Below are 21,806 nucleotides of genomic sequence, written 5' to 3' on the forward strand. Positions count from 1 at the left end.
CGAAACCCGAGGAAATCCTCGTCATTGCTTTCCTCGTCGTAGATGGCACGTAGCTCCTTGTCCAAATCAGGGTAGAGCAAGTCCCCGTTGCTGTCCACATCGCTGTCACCATCATTTGCAGCCTCCTCCTCCCAAATGATGTTGTCCTGTGTGCCGTCCATGTTGTTGGAGATCTAACATTTCAGAAATGCTCGCTTGATGATGTCCAACAGTATTTCCTCCCACACCTTGATGATACAGACGGAGATCATCCGAAGGTCTACCTTTCTCATCCTCCCGCTCTTGGTGTCGGTCTTCTGCCCACTCATTATCCAGTCGGGCCAGTGGTGACATAGCCCGTCCTTGAACGGCTTGTTGATGGGAGATGTGTGGGCGGCGTCGAACCAACAGTTGATGGCGTGCCATGAACTTGTAAGCCCATAACGGGCTGGCCGTGAAGTCCCCAATGTCATCTTATATATTATTTCCGAGTTTGTGGTTTCGTGTCGCGCTATCTTCGACTTTGTTCTGCGCTCGAGTAACGTGATATTCGGCTTACATTATCTCAAAGACCATATGAGGTGCATGGTACAAAAAAAGTAAATAAAATGGTTCTGAAACAGTGAAATAGTATTCCACTTACTGCATTAAAGTAAAATTACTACTGATACTCTGCATCAGTTCCTATCTCAAACACACCCACCCCAACATGTCGCGCAGAGCGCGGGTTATGCTAGTCCAAGATTGTGTTGCAGTGAACACAATCGTGTTACAAGATTGGCCTTTAAAACCCTACTTAAATCGTCCTTATGAAGGGGGACAGACAAATACATAAACCTGCACTGTGTTTTATAGAGGTAGATATTGTTACGGTGCCGGGGTCAGCCGCTCTCCGACCACTCTGACGGAGCCGCAAGTCGAGTCGGCCCAACCGATCGCACGGAATATAGATCGCCGCCCGGATAAGTCAGAGTCGACGGGTCTTTGTACAAGAACTGAAATACGCCAATGGGCAGACCACGTGGGGTCGGGTCGATTGCCAATCTTCAATTTACCTAAATACCCATGTGATCCAACTACCGGGGTATTCCACCCTCGACGGAACTCGTACGGAACAAGCCGCCGAGGCGAGCCTGTCCCGTGCGCGATTCCGAGCGGCTTAATCGCCAAGAACCATCGGTCCAAATGTCCCCCTTTTACGGCAAACCAACGGCTTTCTAACTCCCAACACACGAAATTCTCAGTCAATGAAAGAATCGACGTGACGAGCTGAAAACATTTAACAATTGGGATATTTATTAATAATAATGGGGAACTAGGGAAGCATATAAGAACAGAACTATACCGACTATACGAAATGCAATGCAAACATTTACAACACACAAAGCACTTAACAATTTCCTACTTATTAGACGGGCCCACGGACACACGTATGCACACACACACACACACACACACACACACACACACACACACACACACACACACACACACACACACACACACACACACACACACACACACACACACACACACACTCTCACACACACACACACACCCAAGAAATGGTGGCTGAGGCCTTTAATAATGGGCTGCAGCTCGGAGGACAGGTGAGCTGAAACCCAGCACCTATCTCGAACCTCTCCACCTCGTGTGGTCTTCAAGTTGTTCGGACCCGGACTCCAGCGAGAGTGAGCTGGACCCAATTGCCGTGAGCCGCGATCCTTCCCGAGCTCCAGCGAATCCTCCCGCGCTTCTCAACACATGCTGGTGAGACGAGGTGCCGATCCTTCCCGTCGATGCGCCGCTTCCCCGAGGAACCACCTCCAAGATGAGGCCGATGAGTTGCACCAAGCCGAGAACCAAAACTGAGAACAAAGAGCTCCACTAACCAAGAAGAAGAAGAACCACCACCAGCAGCTCGAGCCGAGCAACCGGCTCAACTCTCTTCCAAACAAAGCAGCTCTCCAAAAAGTCTCCACCCGAGCCAAGCCGAGGCCGAAGCTCCCTGAGCCAACAACCCACTCGAACCAAGCAGGACCCGAAGGCCTGCTGAACAACCAAAGCAGAAAGCCTTCACAAAGCCTCCTCCCTAACCCAAGCCAAGCAGGACTCGACGGGCTGCTGAACAACCACTCCACCCAAACAAAGAAAGGATCTCCTCTTTATCCTTCTTCGCCCCCTCCCCCGGCGTGACTCATCCCCTCGTGCTCCATCCCCCGCTCAACCACGGGACGTCTCCATTGTTTCGTGAGCGCTCCCTAACTATTGAATTGAAAAGCAGCGCAACTAATCGATTTCTAAACATTTAAACAATGGAAGGTGAGCTATCTAGGGAACATGCACTTATCGACATAGCTGACTAAAGGAACCTGTATGTTGTGTGCAATCGAATTCCAAATTCGTAACAATATTAATGGTATTGTGTAGAGATATTAAATAGAGAGATCAAGTTTAAAGAAGATGGAGAAATTATAAAAGGGGACAGGGAAAATCCCCATTGAATTATCACTAAGACAGGGCTCACTATTTCTCCTTCAGGAGAATTCTTCTTCAATTGTCTCACAAAAGGTCGAGGAGACTTCATTGCAATTGCGATCTGTGGCTGCATCATTTTGCATTTCATGTTATAATATGTAAATATGTTTGAGCTCGGGTTGATCAGGGATTTTCCATAACCGGGTGCAACCAGAAGAGAGACAAGCAGGTTGTTCGGTCGCGGTTGGAATAAAATAAAGGATTGACTTGGATTCCGAACACCTCGGACGTCTTTTCCTTCCACGCTAAAGATCTGCCTACTTGGCGTTTTGGGTGTGAACGACCGCCATTTCTTAGTTTCTATCAGATGCACTCTACTCCACAGAGATCTTCTTTGCCTGGTGTTGTACTGAAAAGGGCAACCCTTATCATGGAGTTTCGCTGGCAACAATTCTTCACCTGATATTGGCACCTTGTTGTTGCTCCTGTGTAAAGAACCCTTCTTTGCCTGTGTGGTGCCTTGCACGTCTCGCATTGCCTTACCCGGGTTGGTGCAGTTCGTCTGAAGCGACGAGTTTGTCATGGGTTGGTGCAGTTCAACATTCCTGCCTTCGGCCTTGCCAGGTTCCAGAGGGATATTCAGCATAGTACCTCGGCAACTTTCCATTCCCTTGTGGCATTTGAACTCCTTTCAGACATATTCCCGTCACTTATATGTTCATGACTCCTACTGCTGGCCAGCAGCAACTAAAGAATGTCATTCTGTCAGAACGTTACTGGTTGATTTTGAGATCAAAAGTGTGTTTATATCACCTACAAGCTATCACACCTGTTGGAGGGTGTGTTATCAGATGACACAAAGAGTTTTCCCGACAGCACATATCTGTTTATATAAGTGTACCCCTTGCATTGTTTAGCATTTTGCATGTTTATTAGTTTAATACAATAATTTACCAGATTGCTTGGTATTTTGAGGACTCTTGGTTGTGTTGCTTATTTGTCTCTTTCTGCTTCAGCAACACTTTTTCCTGCCAGGTTTCCTCCTTTCGACCCCAATCTCCGTCTTTATTTTTAAGGGAGACCTGTAACAGTGGGTAAATAGGGAAATAGCATCCATTGTTGGAAAAAAAATTTCCATCACCTCCTATGAAATTCATGAAAAATACTGAAGTGCCAACCTTAAGGACCTGTCACACCTTCACGATTTAGCCAACGTATGCCTGACGTATGCAAAATTGGGCTAAAATGCCGGCACACGTCGAGTACGTTATGGGTAAGTTTGTATGCGTTAAGAGCACGCTGGCAAACGTCGTAGTTCGCCGAGCTGTTTGACAAATTTTCCATGCTTGAAATTTCCCGACGTATGCCAGCGTATGACTCACACGTTCCGCATAATGCTGGCCATAAGTTGTAGGCACTTTACGCGATCGTTGACACACGTCGACACACGTTACCTGTAAGTTACTCATAAGTCGAAACACGTCAATGTAATGTTTAGCGTCAGTGTTCCAGACTCCCTGGTTTTTTTTTTGTTTGTTTGTTTTTTTGCTTCGGTATGACGGTCATGTTCACACTTCGATTTCTAGTGCGGTTATAATATAATATAATATAATCAAAAGGCTGCCGCTCAACGATTTAAATCATAACTGTCATACCGAAGAAAAAAAAAACAAAAAAAACGGGGAGTCTGGAACACTGACGCTAACCATTACCTTGACGTGTTTCGACTTATGAGTACGTTACAAGTAAGGTATGTCAACGTGTGTCAACGATCGCGTAGCTTGCCTACAACTTATGCCAGCGTATGCGGAATGTGTGTCATACGTTGATTACGTCGAGAAATTTTCAACATGCTGAAAATTTCTCGACGTACTCGGCGTACAATGATGTATGCCAGCATACTACGACGTATGCCAGCGTGCTCTTAACGTATACAAAACTTACCCATAACGTATTTGACGTGTGCCAGCTTGGTTCGGCAAATTTTTCATACGTCTGCATACGCTGGCTAAAACATCAAGGTGTGACAGCGGCTTCACACTTCGATGTCTAGTGCAGTTAAGATTTGAATCGTCGAGCTGCAGCTTATGAATAGCCTACGCCACGTGATCGTCGGCGATACGCTGCCGCGCTATGCATAAGTTAGACTATCGTTGGGCATAGGTTATGAACGCCGACAACACGCTCAGCATTCTTTGGTATAAGTTATCTATATGTGATTAAAACGTTCTGTGTACGTTACTAATACGTTATGCATACGTCCAACACGTTATTATACGCCCAAAACTTTTTTTTTAAAAACATCAATAGTTCAGCGTACGCCAGCGTTTTACATACATTTTGATACGTTGCCATATGCTGGCTAAAACGTCAAGGTGTGACAGCGGCTTTACATTGCACGAAGCAAACATGTGATTCTGCTGCACACCATTACAAAACCTGATGTCTGTTGGTTGCGGTGAAGTTTGTGACCACATTGATACAAGGCCAATAAATCTTAACAAGGAACTGTGATGCAGAAGGAGGCCATTTGGTCCATCATGCTGATGCTGCACTCTCGACTTCGTTTCACTGGGGAGCAGAGTTGAGAAATGTGTGGCAGGCACAGAGACTAGAGTGTTATAAATGCAAATAAAATCAATGCTTTAGAGCTCATTACTTTATTACGACTTTTGCAGCTTTCCTTTGTACACATCCTTTGTGGTTAGAATTGGTAATTCTGCCAGTCTCTTTTTAGAGAACATTACCGATTTAACCTCCTCTGTGGATTTGCCATTAAAGATGATCCAAAATGGTTTCTCACATGGTAAACCTGCAATGGCCAATCACCACACCAAACGTGTTCTTACAGAATACCAGTTTATTATATAGAGGTACAGGATGAAAAAAAACAGAGAATCTGGGGGAAAAAAAAACAGAGGGAGATGAAAACAGGCAGAGAAATAAACATCTTGCAGACGACATATGCACCCCATGACCAGTGAATCCCTGACTCCCCAGGCCCGACCTAGACGTCTATCGACCTCTGGCTCACAACATGCGGAGACATGAATATCATTGCCAATGTAGGTGAATCTCCCCGTGACCTCAACATCCTCACCTGAAACAGGTACAGACAAGATAGCAGCATCCAAGATGTCATTGAAAGCCTGGATCTTAGTTTTTGACCCAGGAAACCCAGAATCCCAGTGGCTCTGACTCCTCATTCAACACCTCGAGGGCCCCAAAAAGGATCTTCAGAGTCTCTGCACTGATGACTGCATCATCTGCGAAATCAAGGTCAGAGATATTGACATTCTCCAATGACACACCACAGCTTGATCTCTCTGACATCCTTCCCAAAATCCAGTCCATTCAAGCGCTGAAAAGTGTGGGTGCCAGCACACACTCCTGACGAACTCCAGTAACAACTGGAAATAAGTCGGAGATGGTTTCACGACATCTCACAGCACTCTCAGTACCAGAGTATAGTTCAGACATCAGATTGATGTTTTAGTGGCACCCCACGAAAATGAAGAATCCTCCAGAGGGCATCCCAATTCACTGAATCAAACGCTTTGCATAGATAAACATAGGCTGCAAGCAGCCCCTGCCGAAATGCTCATCTGCGTTCAGTGAGGACCCGAAGGGCAAGGATACGGTCAATCGTTGACCTCTTTGGTGGAAAACCTGATTGCTCTGGGCGCTTGTGCTCAAGCAGATGGTGGTGAATCAAATCAATAATTATTCGAGCAAAGACTTTGCCCAGCACTGACAGCAGCATCACCCCTCGGTAGTTGTTGCAGTCCTGGTGATCACCCTTCCCTTTCCAGAGAGGGACAACAAGGCTCCTCTTCCAGTCAGTTCTGATGATGCCCGTGTTCCAGGCAGAGCACAGAACTGCCTGCAACAACGTGAGTGCAGCATTTCCACCAGCCATGAGAAGTTCAGCATGGATGCCACAGATTCCTGGAGCTTTGCCCCCATTTCAACCGGTTCACCACAGCCTGTGTTTCCACAAACGAAGGTGAATCACTGTTGATTGAAGGGTCAGCAATGGGGATAGTAACACCCCTGACCTCCAACTCAATAGCTGGTGGATCAGCCTGGAACAACCGCTCAAAGTAACCGGCCCAGCGGGCCTTCACTTTGGACTCCTCTGTCAAGAGACCTCCACGCTCCGCTCTAACTGCAGTACACTGAGATATGGGCTTGGAGGAACGCAATGTGTGAATTCTCCTGTAAGCAGGATGAGAATTACTTGACCGCAGGTGATGCTCTACCCCCTCACAGATTCTTTGCACATAGGCTTCCTTGTATACCCTCAGCACACGTGCAGTTTTACGCATCAAGTCCCTGAACAGCTCAGCTCTGCCATTTAGCCTGGCCTTGTAACTCTGGTCAATGGTATCCAGTGTCCCTTGAGAGACAAAATTCTTCTTTGCCCTGCGGTGAGCTCCAAGACATCCACCGGCAACATCAAGGACAGTGGTCTTGAAGGTGCTCCACAACTCTTCAGGACCCCCCAAAACACCCAGACCTCCCAAGTGTCCACTCAGCCTGTTCGCAAACTCCTCAGCTACTCTCTCATCCCTGAGCTTGGCAACATCCAGCCGAGGCTCGGACGGTACCATTCTCCCAAATGTAAGTGTAACTTTAGAGTTGCTGCCACAAGCCTGTGGTCAGTATTGAGGATTGTGCACTCCGGTCGACCCTGCAGTTCTTGATCATCCTCCAACGACCATCAACGAGCACGTGGTCAATCTCCTCTGCCACACCACCAGTGTTGGCATACCAAATTCAGCGATGAGCCTGTGGGTGCTGAATCCATGAACCAGCCACCCTAAGTCCATGACTTCTTGCAAAGTCAAGGAACTTAGTGCTATTCTGGTTCACAGTTCCAGACGCATGGGGACCAACACATGTCTCGTAACCATCTCTATCAGTTGTAGTCGATGCATTGAAATCCCCCAAGACTAGAAGAGTATCTCGCCTGGTGCATTGATCAACCACAGGCTCGAGCGTTGCATAGAATGCATCCTTCACAATGAGATCAGTCGCCTCAGTCGGAGCAAATACAGAGACCAGAGAAATGACACCCAAGGAGTGACGAATGCTTCGTCTCATCATTCACTCGTTGACCGGTGTTACCTCAATTATCATTGGAGTCAGCTTATTGGACACAGTTACAGCAACTCCTTGGGCATGGTTTCCTTCAGAACGACCCGTCCAATAGTAGGTGTATCCACCCACCATGATCTCACCACTATCCGGTCTCCGAACCTCAGAGGGTGCTGTAATACCAATGTTCAAACGCTTGAGCTCAGATGATAACAAAGACAGGTGATCATCCTCTCTTAGGGATAGGACATTCCAGGCACCCACCCGATGGGACCGCCTCAGGTTAATCCAAGGAGGCCTCGATCTGGTGGACAACACCTCAGCACAACCACGACACACACTACCGCAATCTGACCCGGGAAGATTGCCCTGTGGTTTTCCTTCTATCATCAAAGAGTGGGGGTCCCGAAGGATTTTCCCCAATCCCGTCATCTGGTGAGCTGCCCTGCGGAGAGTAGCTGCACAAGAGGTACTCCCACGGAGTGGATTTTCAGATTTCTTTTCGGTTTTCTTGTGTGTTGTGGCATGAAGGGGTTTACAGTGGCCGGAGTGCAAATCCTGTCATCAACCTCCTTAGAAAAGTAACCCAACTGCAGGAGGACGTCTGCAGACGCAGTTGGGTACTAGATATTAATGGCTGTTGGCTCACAAGGAGCTCCTCCACCCTTTGACAGGTTTTGTTTTTAATCCTGCTGGGTGTCCATATCCAAACACCCTCCTCACCAGGAAACCTGGTGGGGGAGACAGTTTAGTCACCGACAACCCGACCATGAAACAGGAACCTTTAGGTTTGCATGATACCTGTATCAAGTCACAGATCTGATCTGGCCTGACCTGACAATAATAACCCCAAACCCTCCTAATAAAATCTCGTTTTGCTTGTGTTACGCACAGCCTCCATACACAAGAGTGAGTGCCCCAATTACCCGAAGGGTAACGCAGCATAAAGTTAACACGATCACCATTAAATGTTCCGTCTATTGTTTGCCAGGTGAAACCAGCGTACGACATGAAATGGAAGAATATCTTATGTTGAATTTACTACTTCCCTACTTGCTACCTGCCAAATGTTAATATCATTTAATAAGCTTCCATCACAGTGATTTGAAAGAAACACTCAATGACTCTTAAAACTCCCTACAGTAATACATGCCACAGTCAATGCTTTTGAAAACTCCCCCAAAGTTACACACACATGTTTCAATGCAGCTTTGAATACTCTCAACTCTTTGGTCGGCAACTTCTCTCCAGCACCTCCTTTAATTCCATATCTGATGCATATATACAGCACTTCAGTAAGATACAAGTTGTTTGTCAAAATCGGTGTCTTTTCCTCCAGAAGCAGGTGTAGATGCACCGGATGGCGCACGAGTGCACACCGAGTGACGTATGACCAGCCATCATGTCCCATAACAAATCTTTCCCCCAGTCCATTCCACTTTAATGTAGGAGGGTAGCTGTCGTGTTATTCAAACATTTATCCACAACAAAGCTGTCCTCAAAGTTCTGTTGACATTCCATTCACTGTGCAGAGCGCCACATGGGTGTTCGGCTGTCTGCTCTAGTGTCCTTTCACGCAGTAACCACAATACATATTTAATTCAAGTTGCCTTTTACACACAACACCTAAGCATTTCCAATCATGTAGTATTCTTACTGATCCCTAACACTTAGTACTTTCGTTTTTTTCAAGTTCTTCAGTTTCATCCATGAGAGTGATCATGATTGCATCATCGGTGAAGTGGTATTCCAGCCATAACTGGTTGAATTGAAGTCTTTATCCAAAAATCTTAAACTTCATATACATATCTGATCGATGACCAGATGTGAGCGAAGATTTATTTCTGACATTCACAACCCATGCCAAGAAACGGTGTGACATAATAGGGTGTCTGGATGATACGGGTATGCTAAGTAGGTATCAGTACTCTTGACTGATAATAGCAGTGGGCAATAATAGTAGCATATTCAGTTAACGATTTTTGTTCATAATGAGCGCACGAGGCAAGACAACGCACTCCACGAATGCCATTCTAGTTTTGTTTTTTGTGTTCTTTACAATGGCTTGCTATTCTGACCCACCAATTCTACCCCTAATTTCTCGCTTTATTTTTCGAATGTTACAAGAGTGGATGAGTGACTAAGCATATGGTTATCGTGATTATTGGAAATTGTTCATGCCTTTTAATCTACCAAATTCTACGATAACCTCGCTCTTCCATGAACTTAGATACTATGATACAAAAAACAACACATTTTTAAATGTCCTGCTTTATTTATTGGATTTACATTGTATCCAAAATTTGTTGTTCACTTACAACCCACCATGTGCTCATCTTGGCTCCTTTTGTTGTTGACTTACTTTTAACAAGATATGTTGTCTATTACATGCCATTGAAGGTGATTACTTTCAAATGCTGTTACCTAGTAAAATATTTAAAGTTTGCTCTTACTAATTTCTTCTCTTTTCTATTTTTCAGACATCCTTGACTCAGACTTTTTTGAAGAGCTTATGTCATCAACAGGTGAGTTGAATATCATGCATCTCGAAGAATGATTAATTATTAAAGAAATGATCTACCCGGAATATCATGTTATGATTCATTACTGAAATCTATCTATCCGGGTTCTTCCCGACATCTTTGTTCTTTGTTCCTTTCACACTTCTTTCTACTTTTCACATTTCTCTTTATTCATTCTAACTCTTGCTTTTTCTTTTCTTTTATCTCTTTTACTCTGTATTTCTCCTTCTTTATCTATCTGTCTAAGGAGAAGTGTATTCTTGCAGAAATTTTTCTGAAAGGCTCACTTCACTGTCCCTGGATGGGTTTGAGGGTTGAGGAGTAGCGGCTGAAACCCGAATCCTATCCAGGTTCCTCCTGATGACTCCAATGCAGTATTTGGTTTTCCGTTTGATTAATTATATGTCTAATAGGCTAATGCCATCTGTCTGTCTGTCTGTCTGTCTGTCTCACTCTGAAACATGGGTATGCTCCTCAGAAACTATTATTTAAGTAAAAGTTGCTTCAAATTAATCCAAAGCTATGTAAAAATAATATTCAAAACAAAGTTGTACACAAGAGACTGCATCTTTATACACATATAAAGTGCAGATAGTGCAACATTTGGAACTGAGATGTACCCAATCAAATGTTATGAATAAATGAATAAGTTGTTAAACTCATTTTACTCTCTTCTTTTCTTTAAGTACGTTAAGATTTCTTTTCGGTTTTCTTGTGTTTTGTGGCGTGATTCTCAATTCTCACCTGCCAGTGATCACTCTGGCAGAGTCAACCCCAGAGGAGAGGTGGTAAAAAGAGGCTACAGCCTCTCTTAAATGTGAGAGTAATAAGCCTTGTGCTTTAGCCTCGCTCTGAAATTTGCCATTATAAAGGAAAATTATGCATGCGATTATAACTCAAGAAATAATTTCTTGAACCTCTCATTTTGAGTTCTTTCAACCAGCGCAAGGATAAAAGGCTTCCTTTTTATTTTTTCTATTCTGAGCACGGGCTTCCACTCGTATGTTTTTTTTTTTTGTATACACTGTCAAGGCTCGTATAAGAGCGAACACAAAGACTGGATAGGAGAGGGTAGAAGATAGAAAGACTACCGACCTGCCTGCGGTGTGCGAGTGAGAGACCTAAACACTCAGCTTCATCGCGGGAGATACAAATGATCCTATAAGCCTTGGTTTCTGCAGCGTGAAGTTGAACTAGGTGTGAGGCAGGAGCACCAGGCCAGAGGAGAGAGCAGTATTCCAGGCTGCAGATTCAGCCTTTGTATGAGGTTAGGAGCTCAGGTGTGTCAGGAAAGTACTTTGCACGACGGAGTATGCCCAGTCTGGGAATGGCTTTGGAGGCCAGCTCGGAAATGTAGCTTTCCCAGGAAAGATCATGGCAGATAGTGAGACCCAAAAGCTTGAAGATGGAAGAAAAAAAAAGGAAGAGGAGATGACAGAATTCAGCTAAGAGCCACGCATTGACTGCGACAGGAGAGGAAGTCTGCGAGCCATGAGTAGAGATTTCTTTGGATACCAGAAGAAGAGAGTTTGGTGAGCAATGCGGGGTGCCAGACCATATGAAAAGCTCATGATATGTCTGATCTCATGATTGGCTTTGAGGACCTCCATCGATTTTTGGGAAAGCATGTCGCATGTCGAGGGTAGACTGACCTGGTGTGAATCCAAATTGATGATCGGAAATCAAGCCATTGGAGAAGAGGAAGGATTTAATGTCAGAAGCGATGATGGATTGCATGACCCTTGCTGATGATTGGGAGCAGGCTGATTGGTCTGTAGTTGCAGGGATCTGTTTTTACACCTTCTTATGCAGAGTGGTAATGTTTCCTCATTTCCAAGCAGATGGCAGATGACCTTGAGCAAATGGTCATCTGCCATCTGCTTGGAAATATTTTAATAAATGTCCAACTCTGGCATCCCCTGAAAGTTTGTCAAGTTCCAAAAGCCTTTAGTGACTTCCCCGTGTCCAACAACACGTAGGAGCTGTGCCGAGACTACAATCGTCATGCCGATAAACCAAGTAGTTGAGAAGATTAAAATTTGAGCTCCATAATAATGCCAAAATGACAAGTCAACATTTTCGTATGGCATTTGTTTCATATCATCTATCTGTTTGCCGAAACAGATCAACATGAAGTTCTTTACCGAAACCTTGTATTAAGACTCCCCCCCCCCCCAATCACCCTTTTTCTTCTATACCCACCTTGTGCAATCTATTTTGTTTAAAATAAATACTTGCAGTTCGACAAAATTATATTTCCATGACTATTCACACTGCCTTTCATTTTCTGCTTTTGCTTTCCCAACAGCATTTGCACCTTTGCTTCGTCTATCCCCACCTCCTGGGAACCATGATTACCACTTCAGCTTGGATGTCAGTGAAGGCCTTTGTGACCTTTTTGATGTCCCACCACTTGACCTTTGAACCTCAACAACACCTTACATCACTTTGAACACGCCTTTCTGATGGTGCACCCTACTCGGCCTTGTGGGTCTGGACAGATATACCATGTACATTACACAAACCAAACTGACTATATAGGATGCCGGACCTTACTGCCTTCTAACAGCTGCCTGCTTTAACTACATGGTGAATACAAATATTTCATGATGAAAGCACTTTTCTCCCCTTGGTCTTTTTGTGCTTGTGAATCCTTTTTGTTTTCTTCTTTGTTTTGTTTTCATTTTGTCTTTTCGAACCAACCTTTTTATCTTCTCTTCTGTAATCCTTTTCCTCCTCTGTGCTTTCCTCTACCTTTCTCTTTCTCACTCTTTTTCTCTCGCTTTCTTGTTTATGAATACGACTTCAGAAAACGTTACTGCCTTTCAATTTTTCCCTCTATATATTCAACTCATTTCATTGCCTTTTCCATTGCTCACTGCCTTCTCCAATTTTTATATACAGGTGTCTAAGGTCGTAAAAATGCTGCACAATATAAGAATATGTGAGTTCATACTGACAATCGAAAGATGGAATTAAATTACGAAACAGTGGATAGAATATCAGAGTTGGGCAAAGGATTTCACATATAGTGGTGGACTGGTACCATAAGGGACTGAAGAAAAGAGGCTAACTGGGGCAGAAGGCTGTTGTACAGACAGGAAGAAACAGAGAAAATGGATAAATGTGATTGTACATTCTAGGTTTAATAAATCATGCACAGGAAATGGGTTGGTTGAAGAATGTATATGATCCAGTGGGTGTGGAGAGAAGGCTATGGGAATTTTTTTTAATTCTGTGAAATTAGATGTATGAAAATGGAAAATGAGCCACCATGTTGAACTGAAGCCAAAAAAAGCCTTTGTCCATAGCTCCACAGAGTACTACTCAAAAGTTGTATGTAGTGGGAAAACAGTTGGTCTTGTGCTTCAGCCTCATGTTATGGGATATGATGTGCAAAAGGAGACCTTAACTCAGAAATGCTAACATTCGAGGCCATCTACTGAGTATGTATAAAGGGGGAGGGTTGGGAGTTTCACAGAATTGTGGGAAAAATCTGAATAATGTAAGGGATATATATATATATATATATATATATATATATATATATATATATATATATATATATATATATATATATATATATATATATATATATATATATATATATACCGTATTGTACACATAGTATAAGATCATGAGGAGGCAGAGGGGAAAATGACAACGTGTACTAACAGTGGGGCCACATGCACACACCAGGCAATGGAAAGAATGAACAGGAAAGAAGGAGACAAACGAGGGGAGAAAACAATAATCTGCAAGTAAGAGGGTTGGGTTAGGTATCCATCCATCCATCCATTGGACCATACTCTGTGCAGAGCATTGGTGCTGCCTAAGCAGTCTCCTTGGCTATTGGGCACAATGCTGGATGGGTCACCACTCCAACACAGGATACCAGCAAGCTGGCACTCATTTTGCAAACCTTGTAAGAATGGCAGGCAGAGTCAACCCCACCTGGCATTAATTCAACAGCTGAGTGGGATTTGAACTCGGGATCCAAGGATCCCAAGCCCACCACCCTAACCATTAAGCCAACACCAGGCATAGGGTTATGTATGGTTAATGGGAATAGAAAATATTGAGGGGTAGGGATAAGGGATGACATGAGATAGGGTGCACCGCTTGCTTGAAACTGGATGGAACAGTCAATGAAACATTCTCTGGAAGGCAGTTCAACAAATGGGAGGAAAGAGTCAAGGTGGGTGGAAAGCCTGGATTTTGCGAGTTTAACCAGGAGTGGATTACTGGAAGAATGGGGAGAGGTTTGACGGGCTGATAGAGCATCAGGAGTTGCACCGACCAGAGGAGAGGTGGTAAAAAGAGGCTACAACCTCTCTTAAATGTGAGAGTAATAAGCCTTGTGCTTTAGCCTCGCTCTGGAATTTGCCATTATAAAGGAAAATATAGGATATGAGAGTTTAAATGGTGGGAGAGGGAGGGAGAAGGAGAAGAAAAAGGAAGAAAAGAAGGGAAACGAAACATGAGATATATGGTCGGAAGCGATGGGATGACATGGCATGGGTGCTCAAAAGTTCCTCCATTTAGTGTATGTAAAGGCCCGGTCACACCTTGACGTTTTAGCCAATGTATGCCGATTTTTGAAATTTTTTTCTAAAACGCTGGCACACGTTGAATACGTTATGGGTAAGTTTTGATAACATTGAGAGCACGCTGGCATACGTCGTAGTACGTTGCCATACGTCGTAGTACGTTGCCATACGTCGTTGTACGTTGGCTTTAAACGTTGTACTTTTCGGTTGTCCTCAAATTTTTTCATGCTTGAAATTTCACGACGTATGCCGGCGTATGACTCACACGTTCTGCTACGCTGGCCACAAGTTGTAGGCACGGTCTGCGATCGTTGACAGACGTCAACACATGCTACTTGTAAGTTAATCATAAGTTGAGACACGCCGAGGTAGTGTTTAGAGTACCCGAAACTTATTTCCTACCTATGATTAACGTGTTGTTGGCACGTTACGCGATCGTTGCCACACGTCGACAGACATTACTTTTAAGTTACTCATAGGCTGAAAGACGTCGGTATAATGGATCGTCCTTGCGTCAGCGTCCACGGCCACGGCCAGGACACTTATTTGCAGCATTCTTCAAACTTTTCTTCGGCATGACGAGGATGTTCACACTTCGATGTCTAGCTTGGCTATGATTCCAATTGTCCATCGGCAGCGTCTATTTAAAATAGTCTAGTTTGAGCGTTTTAACACGTTCAGAAGAAACGTTTCAAATTTCCAAACCCCAGCGTCAAAAAACAAAAAAAACAAAGGCGAGTGACAGCAATTTAAATCGTTCATTGTAAACAATGAAACTAGCTGAGTGGTACCGTTTAAAAGTCGTTGAGTGTAAAAAAAATCCAATTGTTGAGCGCAAGCGTCTACTTTCAATAGTGGAGATGCAGCCATTTAAATCGTTGAGTGGCAGCCTATGAACCTACCCGTGGACACGCGGACGCAAGGACGATCCATCATAACCCACACCCTCCCCCTCACACCCACCTACTACTGCCAACATGAACAAACTACTACTAATACTAATAGTAATACTGATACTGATACTGTTACTGCTGACATGGACATCGACTCAAAAAGGACTCGAAAACACTGTTGGGTTCCCCTTTTATGAACACCATTTTTATATACCAATTCCCAAAACCGCTGGGAACACGTCTTTATATGGCAGTTGTAACCTAGAAACACGTTCATTTATTTTTTTGTCGACCGGAAGACGTCATTGGAATACGTCTACATACGTCGATGTGTGTTGGGACTACGTAAAGAATTGGTTCAAAGCACGTCAAACATAAGTTAGAAATAAGTTTCGCGTAAAAAAGACATTACCGCGACGTTTTTCGACTTATGAGTAGCTTATAAGTAGCCTTTGTGGACGTGTGTAAGCGTCCACATATCGTGTGTACAACTTATCCCCATCGCATGCGGAACATGTGTCATACGCCGAGTACGTCGTAAAATTTTGAACATGTTCAAAATTTCTTGACGTACTCTACTTACTACGACTTATGATAGCGTATTTAGCGTTCTACTCGCGCATACCAAACTTACCCATACCGTATTTGACGTGCCCCAACGTTTTAGACACACTTTTTGTTACGTCGGCATACGCTGGCAAGATCGCCAAGGTGTGACCGCGATTTTGACCCTTCCATTTCTACGGCAGTTATGATTTGAATCGTTGTGCGTCAGCCTTTTAATAGGCTATGTCACGACATCGTCGGCGATGCGTGCAACGCGCTATGCCTAAGTTAGACTATCGTTAGGCATCGGTTGTGTAGGCCGACAACAGGTTCAGCATTCGTTGGTATAAGTTATCTATAACACAACGAAACGTTCTGTGTAGTTACCAATGCGTTATACATAAGACGAAGTCGCTATGAATACGTCCGAATCTTTAAAAAAAAACATCAAAAGTTCAACGTAAGCCAGCGTTTTACATACATTTTAACACGTTGCCATCGCTGGCTAAAACGTCAAGGTGTGACCGGGCCTTTACGTGAATGGATTCTAATGCCCTTGGCAAAAATACATCTGAGTAGAGCTTTCTTTAATTGGCACAACTTACTCTGTGTTTTTTGTCTTTACATATTTCACTCGTGTTTTTTAGAATTTGACAGATTCTTCTTTATAGAAGCTTGCCCAATGGAAATGATCTTCCTAATTTGGTGAAGCAAATATTTGCCAATTATTAACATCGATAAAAGGAAACTAAACACAGGAACAGATCAGAACAAAGGGTGTTAATAATGATGATGAGGGATAGGAACAAATTAAACCCTTATGCTTTGTTCATCATCATCACCATCGTTACTCTTTAACAAGTGTCACTGCTGATGCAGGCTCTTCGCAAGGGTGATGCTTGGTGGCACTGCCATTGCCATCGCAACAGTCAGTAAAAGCAACAATTTGGAATTTATTCAAGGGGGCTGGTGATACAATGGATGGAATCAATAGAATGTTCAGTAAAGTATGCTAACTGCCGGGAGAAGTAAGGAGGAGACGTTTTGGGTATTCGCCTTTCGTCAGAGCCACAACAAAAATAGAGAACTTTTTTGCACTGATAAAGTACTATCACTCAAAATCAGGCTATTTTTAGATCTTCGTGGAGAATATCTAAGTCTTACTCACGTTGTTGTTCTTCATCTTCTTCTTGTGGACTTTTTTGTTTCACAGCCTACAGTTTTCATCGAAACGTCCTGAAACTTGGCATATATATGTAAAAATACCCTGCGCAGACAGTAACAATCTCCGAGTTTGGAAATTCTTCCTAGAAAAAAAAGTTGACGTCATAATATCGCCGCTAATGGAAATCTCCGATACCATTATCTCCGAAACTCGGCAAGCTGTTTGAATTTTGCTTGCAAGAATCAAGCCAGGCATTAGCACAGATAATTTATCACAAACCTCATACATCACAATAACGTCATATTCGTTTTTATGACGTCATCATGAAGAGGATGAGGATCTTAGCTCATTTGAGCTTGTTGCTTCCCATGGCAGTTACCACATCTCGATCAAGGTTCTTTTGATTCCATCCTTTGATCTAGACAACTCAAATGTAAATGTGCATACTTTGAGTCTAAGCTGTCCTGCCAGCAGCATCGTTTTGCTCAATGACTGACTATTTAGTTTTTACTGTGAAATATTCAGATGGCATGTGTTCAAACTTTATGACAGCAAAAAAACAAAAGTTAAATGAATAATTATTGAACTATATATGGTTTTCCATTTCCCCAAGAATTTCATCCCACCAGTGAAAGTCTACCCATCATTGTGGTTTCAAACAACAAATTAAAACATGAAAACAACTGGTTGTAATCAGTTTGAGATATTTCTCGATGTGTAAATCCTTCAAGCTAATTCCATTTAGAGTGGATTTTTAGTCCATAATCATGTCAGACTAGCAGCAAGCCACCTGTTTACCTTCTCAATAATTCCCTGGCAGGAAATTAAACGTGATGCAGAAGCATTCTCGCGATAAGGAATTCAGTGGATAGTTTGCCATTTTCCAGGCTGCAGGCAAACTATGGCCTACTCTTTCCAAAAGGCACCATGGAACATCCATGAAAGAGTGATCGCAGATAGGATATTCAGTTTAACACACTTCCAAAATGGCGGCGTTGTCTGTGGTGCGGTGCCGGACCTTCGAAGAGCCAGAATAACAGCTCGTAGTTAAATCCTCCTCCATTTGGTTATGTGACAACTCAAAGGCCAGTACACCTGCAGGATGGTGAACTTAATTTGATCACTGTCCATCCACAAATTCAGGTGAATGGAAACTGTAAAGCTTTGGAAGTGTGAAGGTCATCCAGCTTTCGATAGCCACAATGAGTTGGACGTTAAATTTGTACAGTTCTCTTCTTTTATCACTTAAATTGCTGTAATTTCTTTATTTGTTTGTGTCCGTGTATGAAGACTACATATATTATGACCAAGTTGACAGTTGTACACACACTTTCAGTTTTGTAATATTCTGTGTGACGTATTTCTGAATTATTATTACTGCCAGCACCATTGCCATTGCTTTATGCAATGCTTTTCTGACGTATTTTGATATTTGCACAAATGTTTTGCCTTTTTAGCTGTAAATAATTTTACTTGAGGCACGTTGGTGTCTTTAAGTGTGTTTGTCACATTGTTTAAATAAACAGAAAGCTGACGTAGCATCGACTGCTGTATTATTTTGCGTGGTATTCTTAACTTTATCCACATCTGTGACTTTTTTATTTCCAACTAAACCGGTCCATATTGATAATAAGTAATGGATTTTATCAACTTGAAACTCATAAATGCATGCTAACTGTGGTGGGAAGTGAGGTGCAGATGAAGTTTTGAGTGTTAGCCCTTTGCAAAGGAAAAGAGGGAAGGTTGATGTCAAAGCTGTTTTGTGTCACATCGATTTTTCAATTACTAAAGGAAGCTTTAGTTCGACTATAAATTTGTCAGTGCCCACACAGAATTCTAAGCGGGGTACGGATGAAGGCGGCAAAAATGCAAATGGCGTCTTCTGCCATCGAGCCGGCAAGCTGGGAACAACAATTCACATGTACTGCCACACCTGATGCAATTTAAATGCTCTAATGGCGGTAAGCTGCTCCATTTGAAACTGTTTGTTCAATGTTTGTACCTTTTTAGATGCCTGGGGGTCCATAATTAAGATTTGTATTGGTGCCAAATAATAATAATAATAATTGGAACCATACTCTCTACGGAGAGTGTCGGTGCTGCCGAAGCAGTTTGCTGGGCTGTTGGGCACAATCCTGGACAGGTCGCTACTCCGTCGCAGGATACTCAAATGGCTCAATTATCCCAGCAAGCTGGTACTCAATTTGCCGACCTCGGAAGGATGACAGGCTGAGTCAACCCCCTGGTGTGTATTAATTCAGCGGCCAACAGGGCTTGAACTCAGGACCCTTGGATCCCAAGCCACTACCCTAACCACTGAGCCAACACCAGGCTTATTGGTGCCAAAGCCAGTGATCAATTGCAAATATATTGTGGAAAAAGGGAGTAAGGGTGCAGGAAAAATGGTGAAGGTTGTCAGATTTGCAGATTACCAAACCGTGCCCCAGATTGATGGAAGTTCCCCTGCAAAGGTTGGTGTAAGTTCTGAACCAAGTGTCGAAAGAATATGGAATGCTTATCAATGTGAAAAGGACCAAGATTATGAAAATTTCAAGGATTGTTGGCAAAGCTTGACAATTTTTATGGATTGAATTGAGTTTCAACAGATCAGTGAATTTAAAATGGTTTCTTCATAAGTATACTGATAGTGATTGGGAGATGCCATTGTGAAAGAAAGAGACCAATTGCATTGGGCAAGTCGGCTTTCAACAAGAGGAAGGAATTATTGCGAAGGATTTTGAATAACCAGCTGAAGAAGAAAATGTTGAACACTTTTTAGTTTGAAGGAGAGACTTGATGCTTGGAAAACATGATATCATGAGGTTAGAAGCTTTTGAAATGTGGTCTTGTCGACCATTCCATGCTTTCACTACTTTCTGAGTGACAGCATTCTGAGCAATTTTGTTTTTCACATTATCAAGGTCTGTGTAAGAGCAAGTACACTTACTGATCAGGATGCAACAGAACAAAAGGAACAGTAGAGAGAGGAGGGTGGGGGAAAGCCAACAGCAGAGATGAAGGCCAAGACAGAGGGAGACCAACAATTGGTGTGGGGAGGAATGGGGGCAGGAGAGCACCCATGGGGTGAATAAGATGAATACAGAAGGACACTCCAAGAAGAGAAAACTGGAAATTTGGAAGGAGAAGGGATTGGGGTTGGGTGGTTAACGAGGGAAGAAAATATCATGATTTTGGGTGGGGGATGACTTGAGATGGTGGTGAACAGCCGTCTTGAATACTTAGAGGGAAGAATAAAATTAAAGCGGATGTGGAAGTTGGTTCCACATGTGGGAAAAGAGAAGAACAAATGAATGGAGGTGATCAGTGATTCTGGATAGAGGGGGTTGATATTGGCCTGCAAAAGTATTCACTCTCTTCCATTAATGCCACATTTAGATGAGTTACGAATTATGTGGAAGCAATTTTTCCAAATGAGCTTTTTTATTTATAACCGAAGAGATCAAACTAAACACAGTTTTCGGTGAAGGAGGTTACCTGTCGGGAATACCTGCAAAAAACATGTAGAAATCAAAATTCACTGGTTGTAAAAGTATTCAGCCCCTGCGGTCAGTACTTGGTGGAAGAACCTTTTTCAGCAATGACTGCTATGACTCTTTTTGGGTCGATCTCTTCCAGCTTTGCACAGTGAGATGGTGAGATCTTTTCCCATTCTTCACGTGAAAATTGCTCGAGTTCTAACAAGTTTGATGGGGATCATTGATGGATTGCTGTCTCACCATAAATGTTTAATTGTTTTTAAATCATTACTTTGACTGGGCTCAAGAACATGTGTTCTGTGTGTGCAAGTGCATGAATGTGTGTTCAATATAACCTTTCTCTCACACACACACACACACACACACACACACACACACACACACACACACACACACACACACACACACACACACACACACACACACACACACACACACACACAGTTCGTGTCTTGTGTCAGGACAACCATTATTCAAGGAAAGCTGTAGGGATGGTTTCACATGATCATTTATTGTGACCATCCCTACCTTGTTTACATACATTTTGGAGGAACATCCCTACATCCTTTTGCATCAGAAAAATGCTTTAATTACTTGTTGAAATAACAAATACTGTACACAAGGTATCTTGAAATTCATAATCAAGAACACATCAGAGGGCATGATGCCAATCTTTCCAATTTCTTCAGCTACAGCTGAGCGATCATTCGGCAGGGTCAAACTGATCAAGAACCATCTTCGCTCCACAATGACTGGAGAATAACTTTCTGGGCTGGCATTGTTGATCGCGATTGAAAAGGATCTTGCATCAAGAGTACACTACTCATGGGTGATTGACGCAGCTTTGCCAGAATATGCAAAAGGTGGAAAGATTTCATGTTCAGGTGAGTTCAAAATTGATTTTGTATTTCCCGTGTAAATAATGCCATATCACACATCTATAGATTGTTCAGACATAGAAAATTTATAGACAACAAAATGAATGTGCAGTGCTCATTCCATCACAGTTTTATTTTCCCCCAACCAAGGTAGTTCATGGTTGAGAGCAAGGATAACATACGGCCAAATGAACATGC

The 21,806-nt window shown here is 43.1% G+C and overlaps 1 protein-coding gene across 8 annotated transcripts in view; it reads left to right on the forward strand.

Moving 5' to 3' along the window:
* Positions 1-21,806, forward strand: part of E2F4 (E2F transcription factor 4) — a 163,755-nt gene that overhangs the window by 32,297 nt on the left and 109,652 nt on the right. For 6 of the 8 annotated variants that reach the window (XM_085888657.1, XM_085888652.1, XM_085888653.1 and 3 more), the window contains 3 exons: positions 10,038-10,082; positions 12,388-19,194; positions 21,420-21,614. Coding sequence is in view for 5 of the 8 variants with exons in the window: in XM_085888652.1 (XP_085744778.1) it covers positions 10,038-10,082; positions 12,388-12,503 (161 nt within the window). In the remaining 3 variants the exon portion in view is untranslated. Of the gene's footprint in view, positions 1-10,037; positions 10,083-12,387; positions 19,195-21,419; positions 21,615-21,806 lie in introns of those variants that run through there. The other 2 variants (XM_085888649.1, XM_085888646.1) reach the window with 1 other exon arrangement.

Source organism: Eptatretus burgeri, chromosome 7, assembly GCF_056783735.1.
Source record: "Eptatretus burgeri isolate ZD-2024b chromosome 7, Ebu_testis_v1, whole genome shotgun sequence".
In the NCBI taxonomy this organism is placed as follows: domain Eukaryota; kingdom Metazoa; phylum Chordata; class Myxini; order Myxiniformes; family Myxinidae; genus Eptatretus; species Eptatretus burgeri.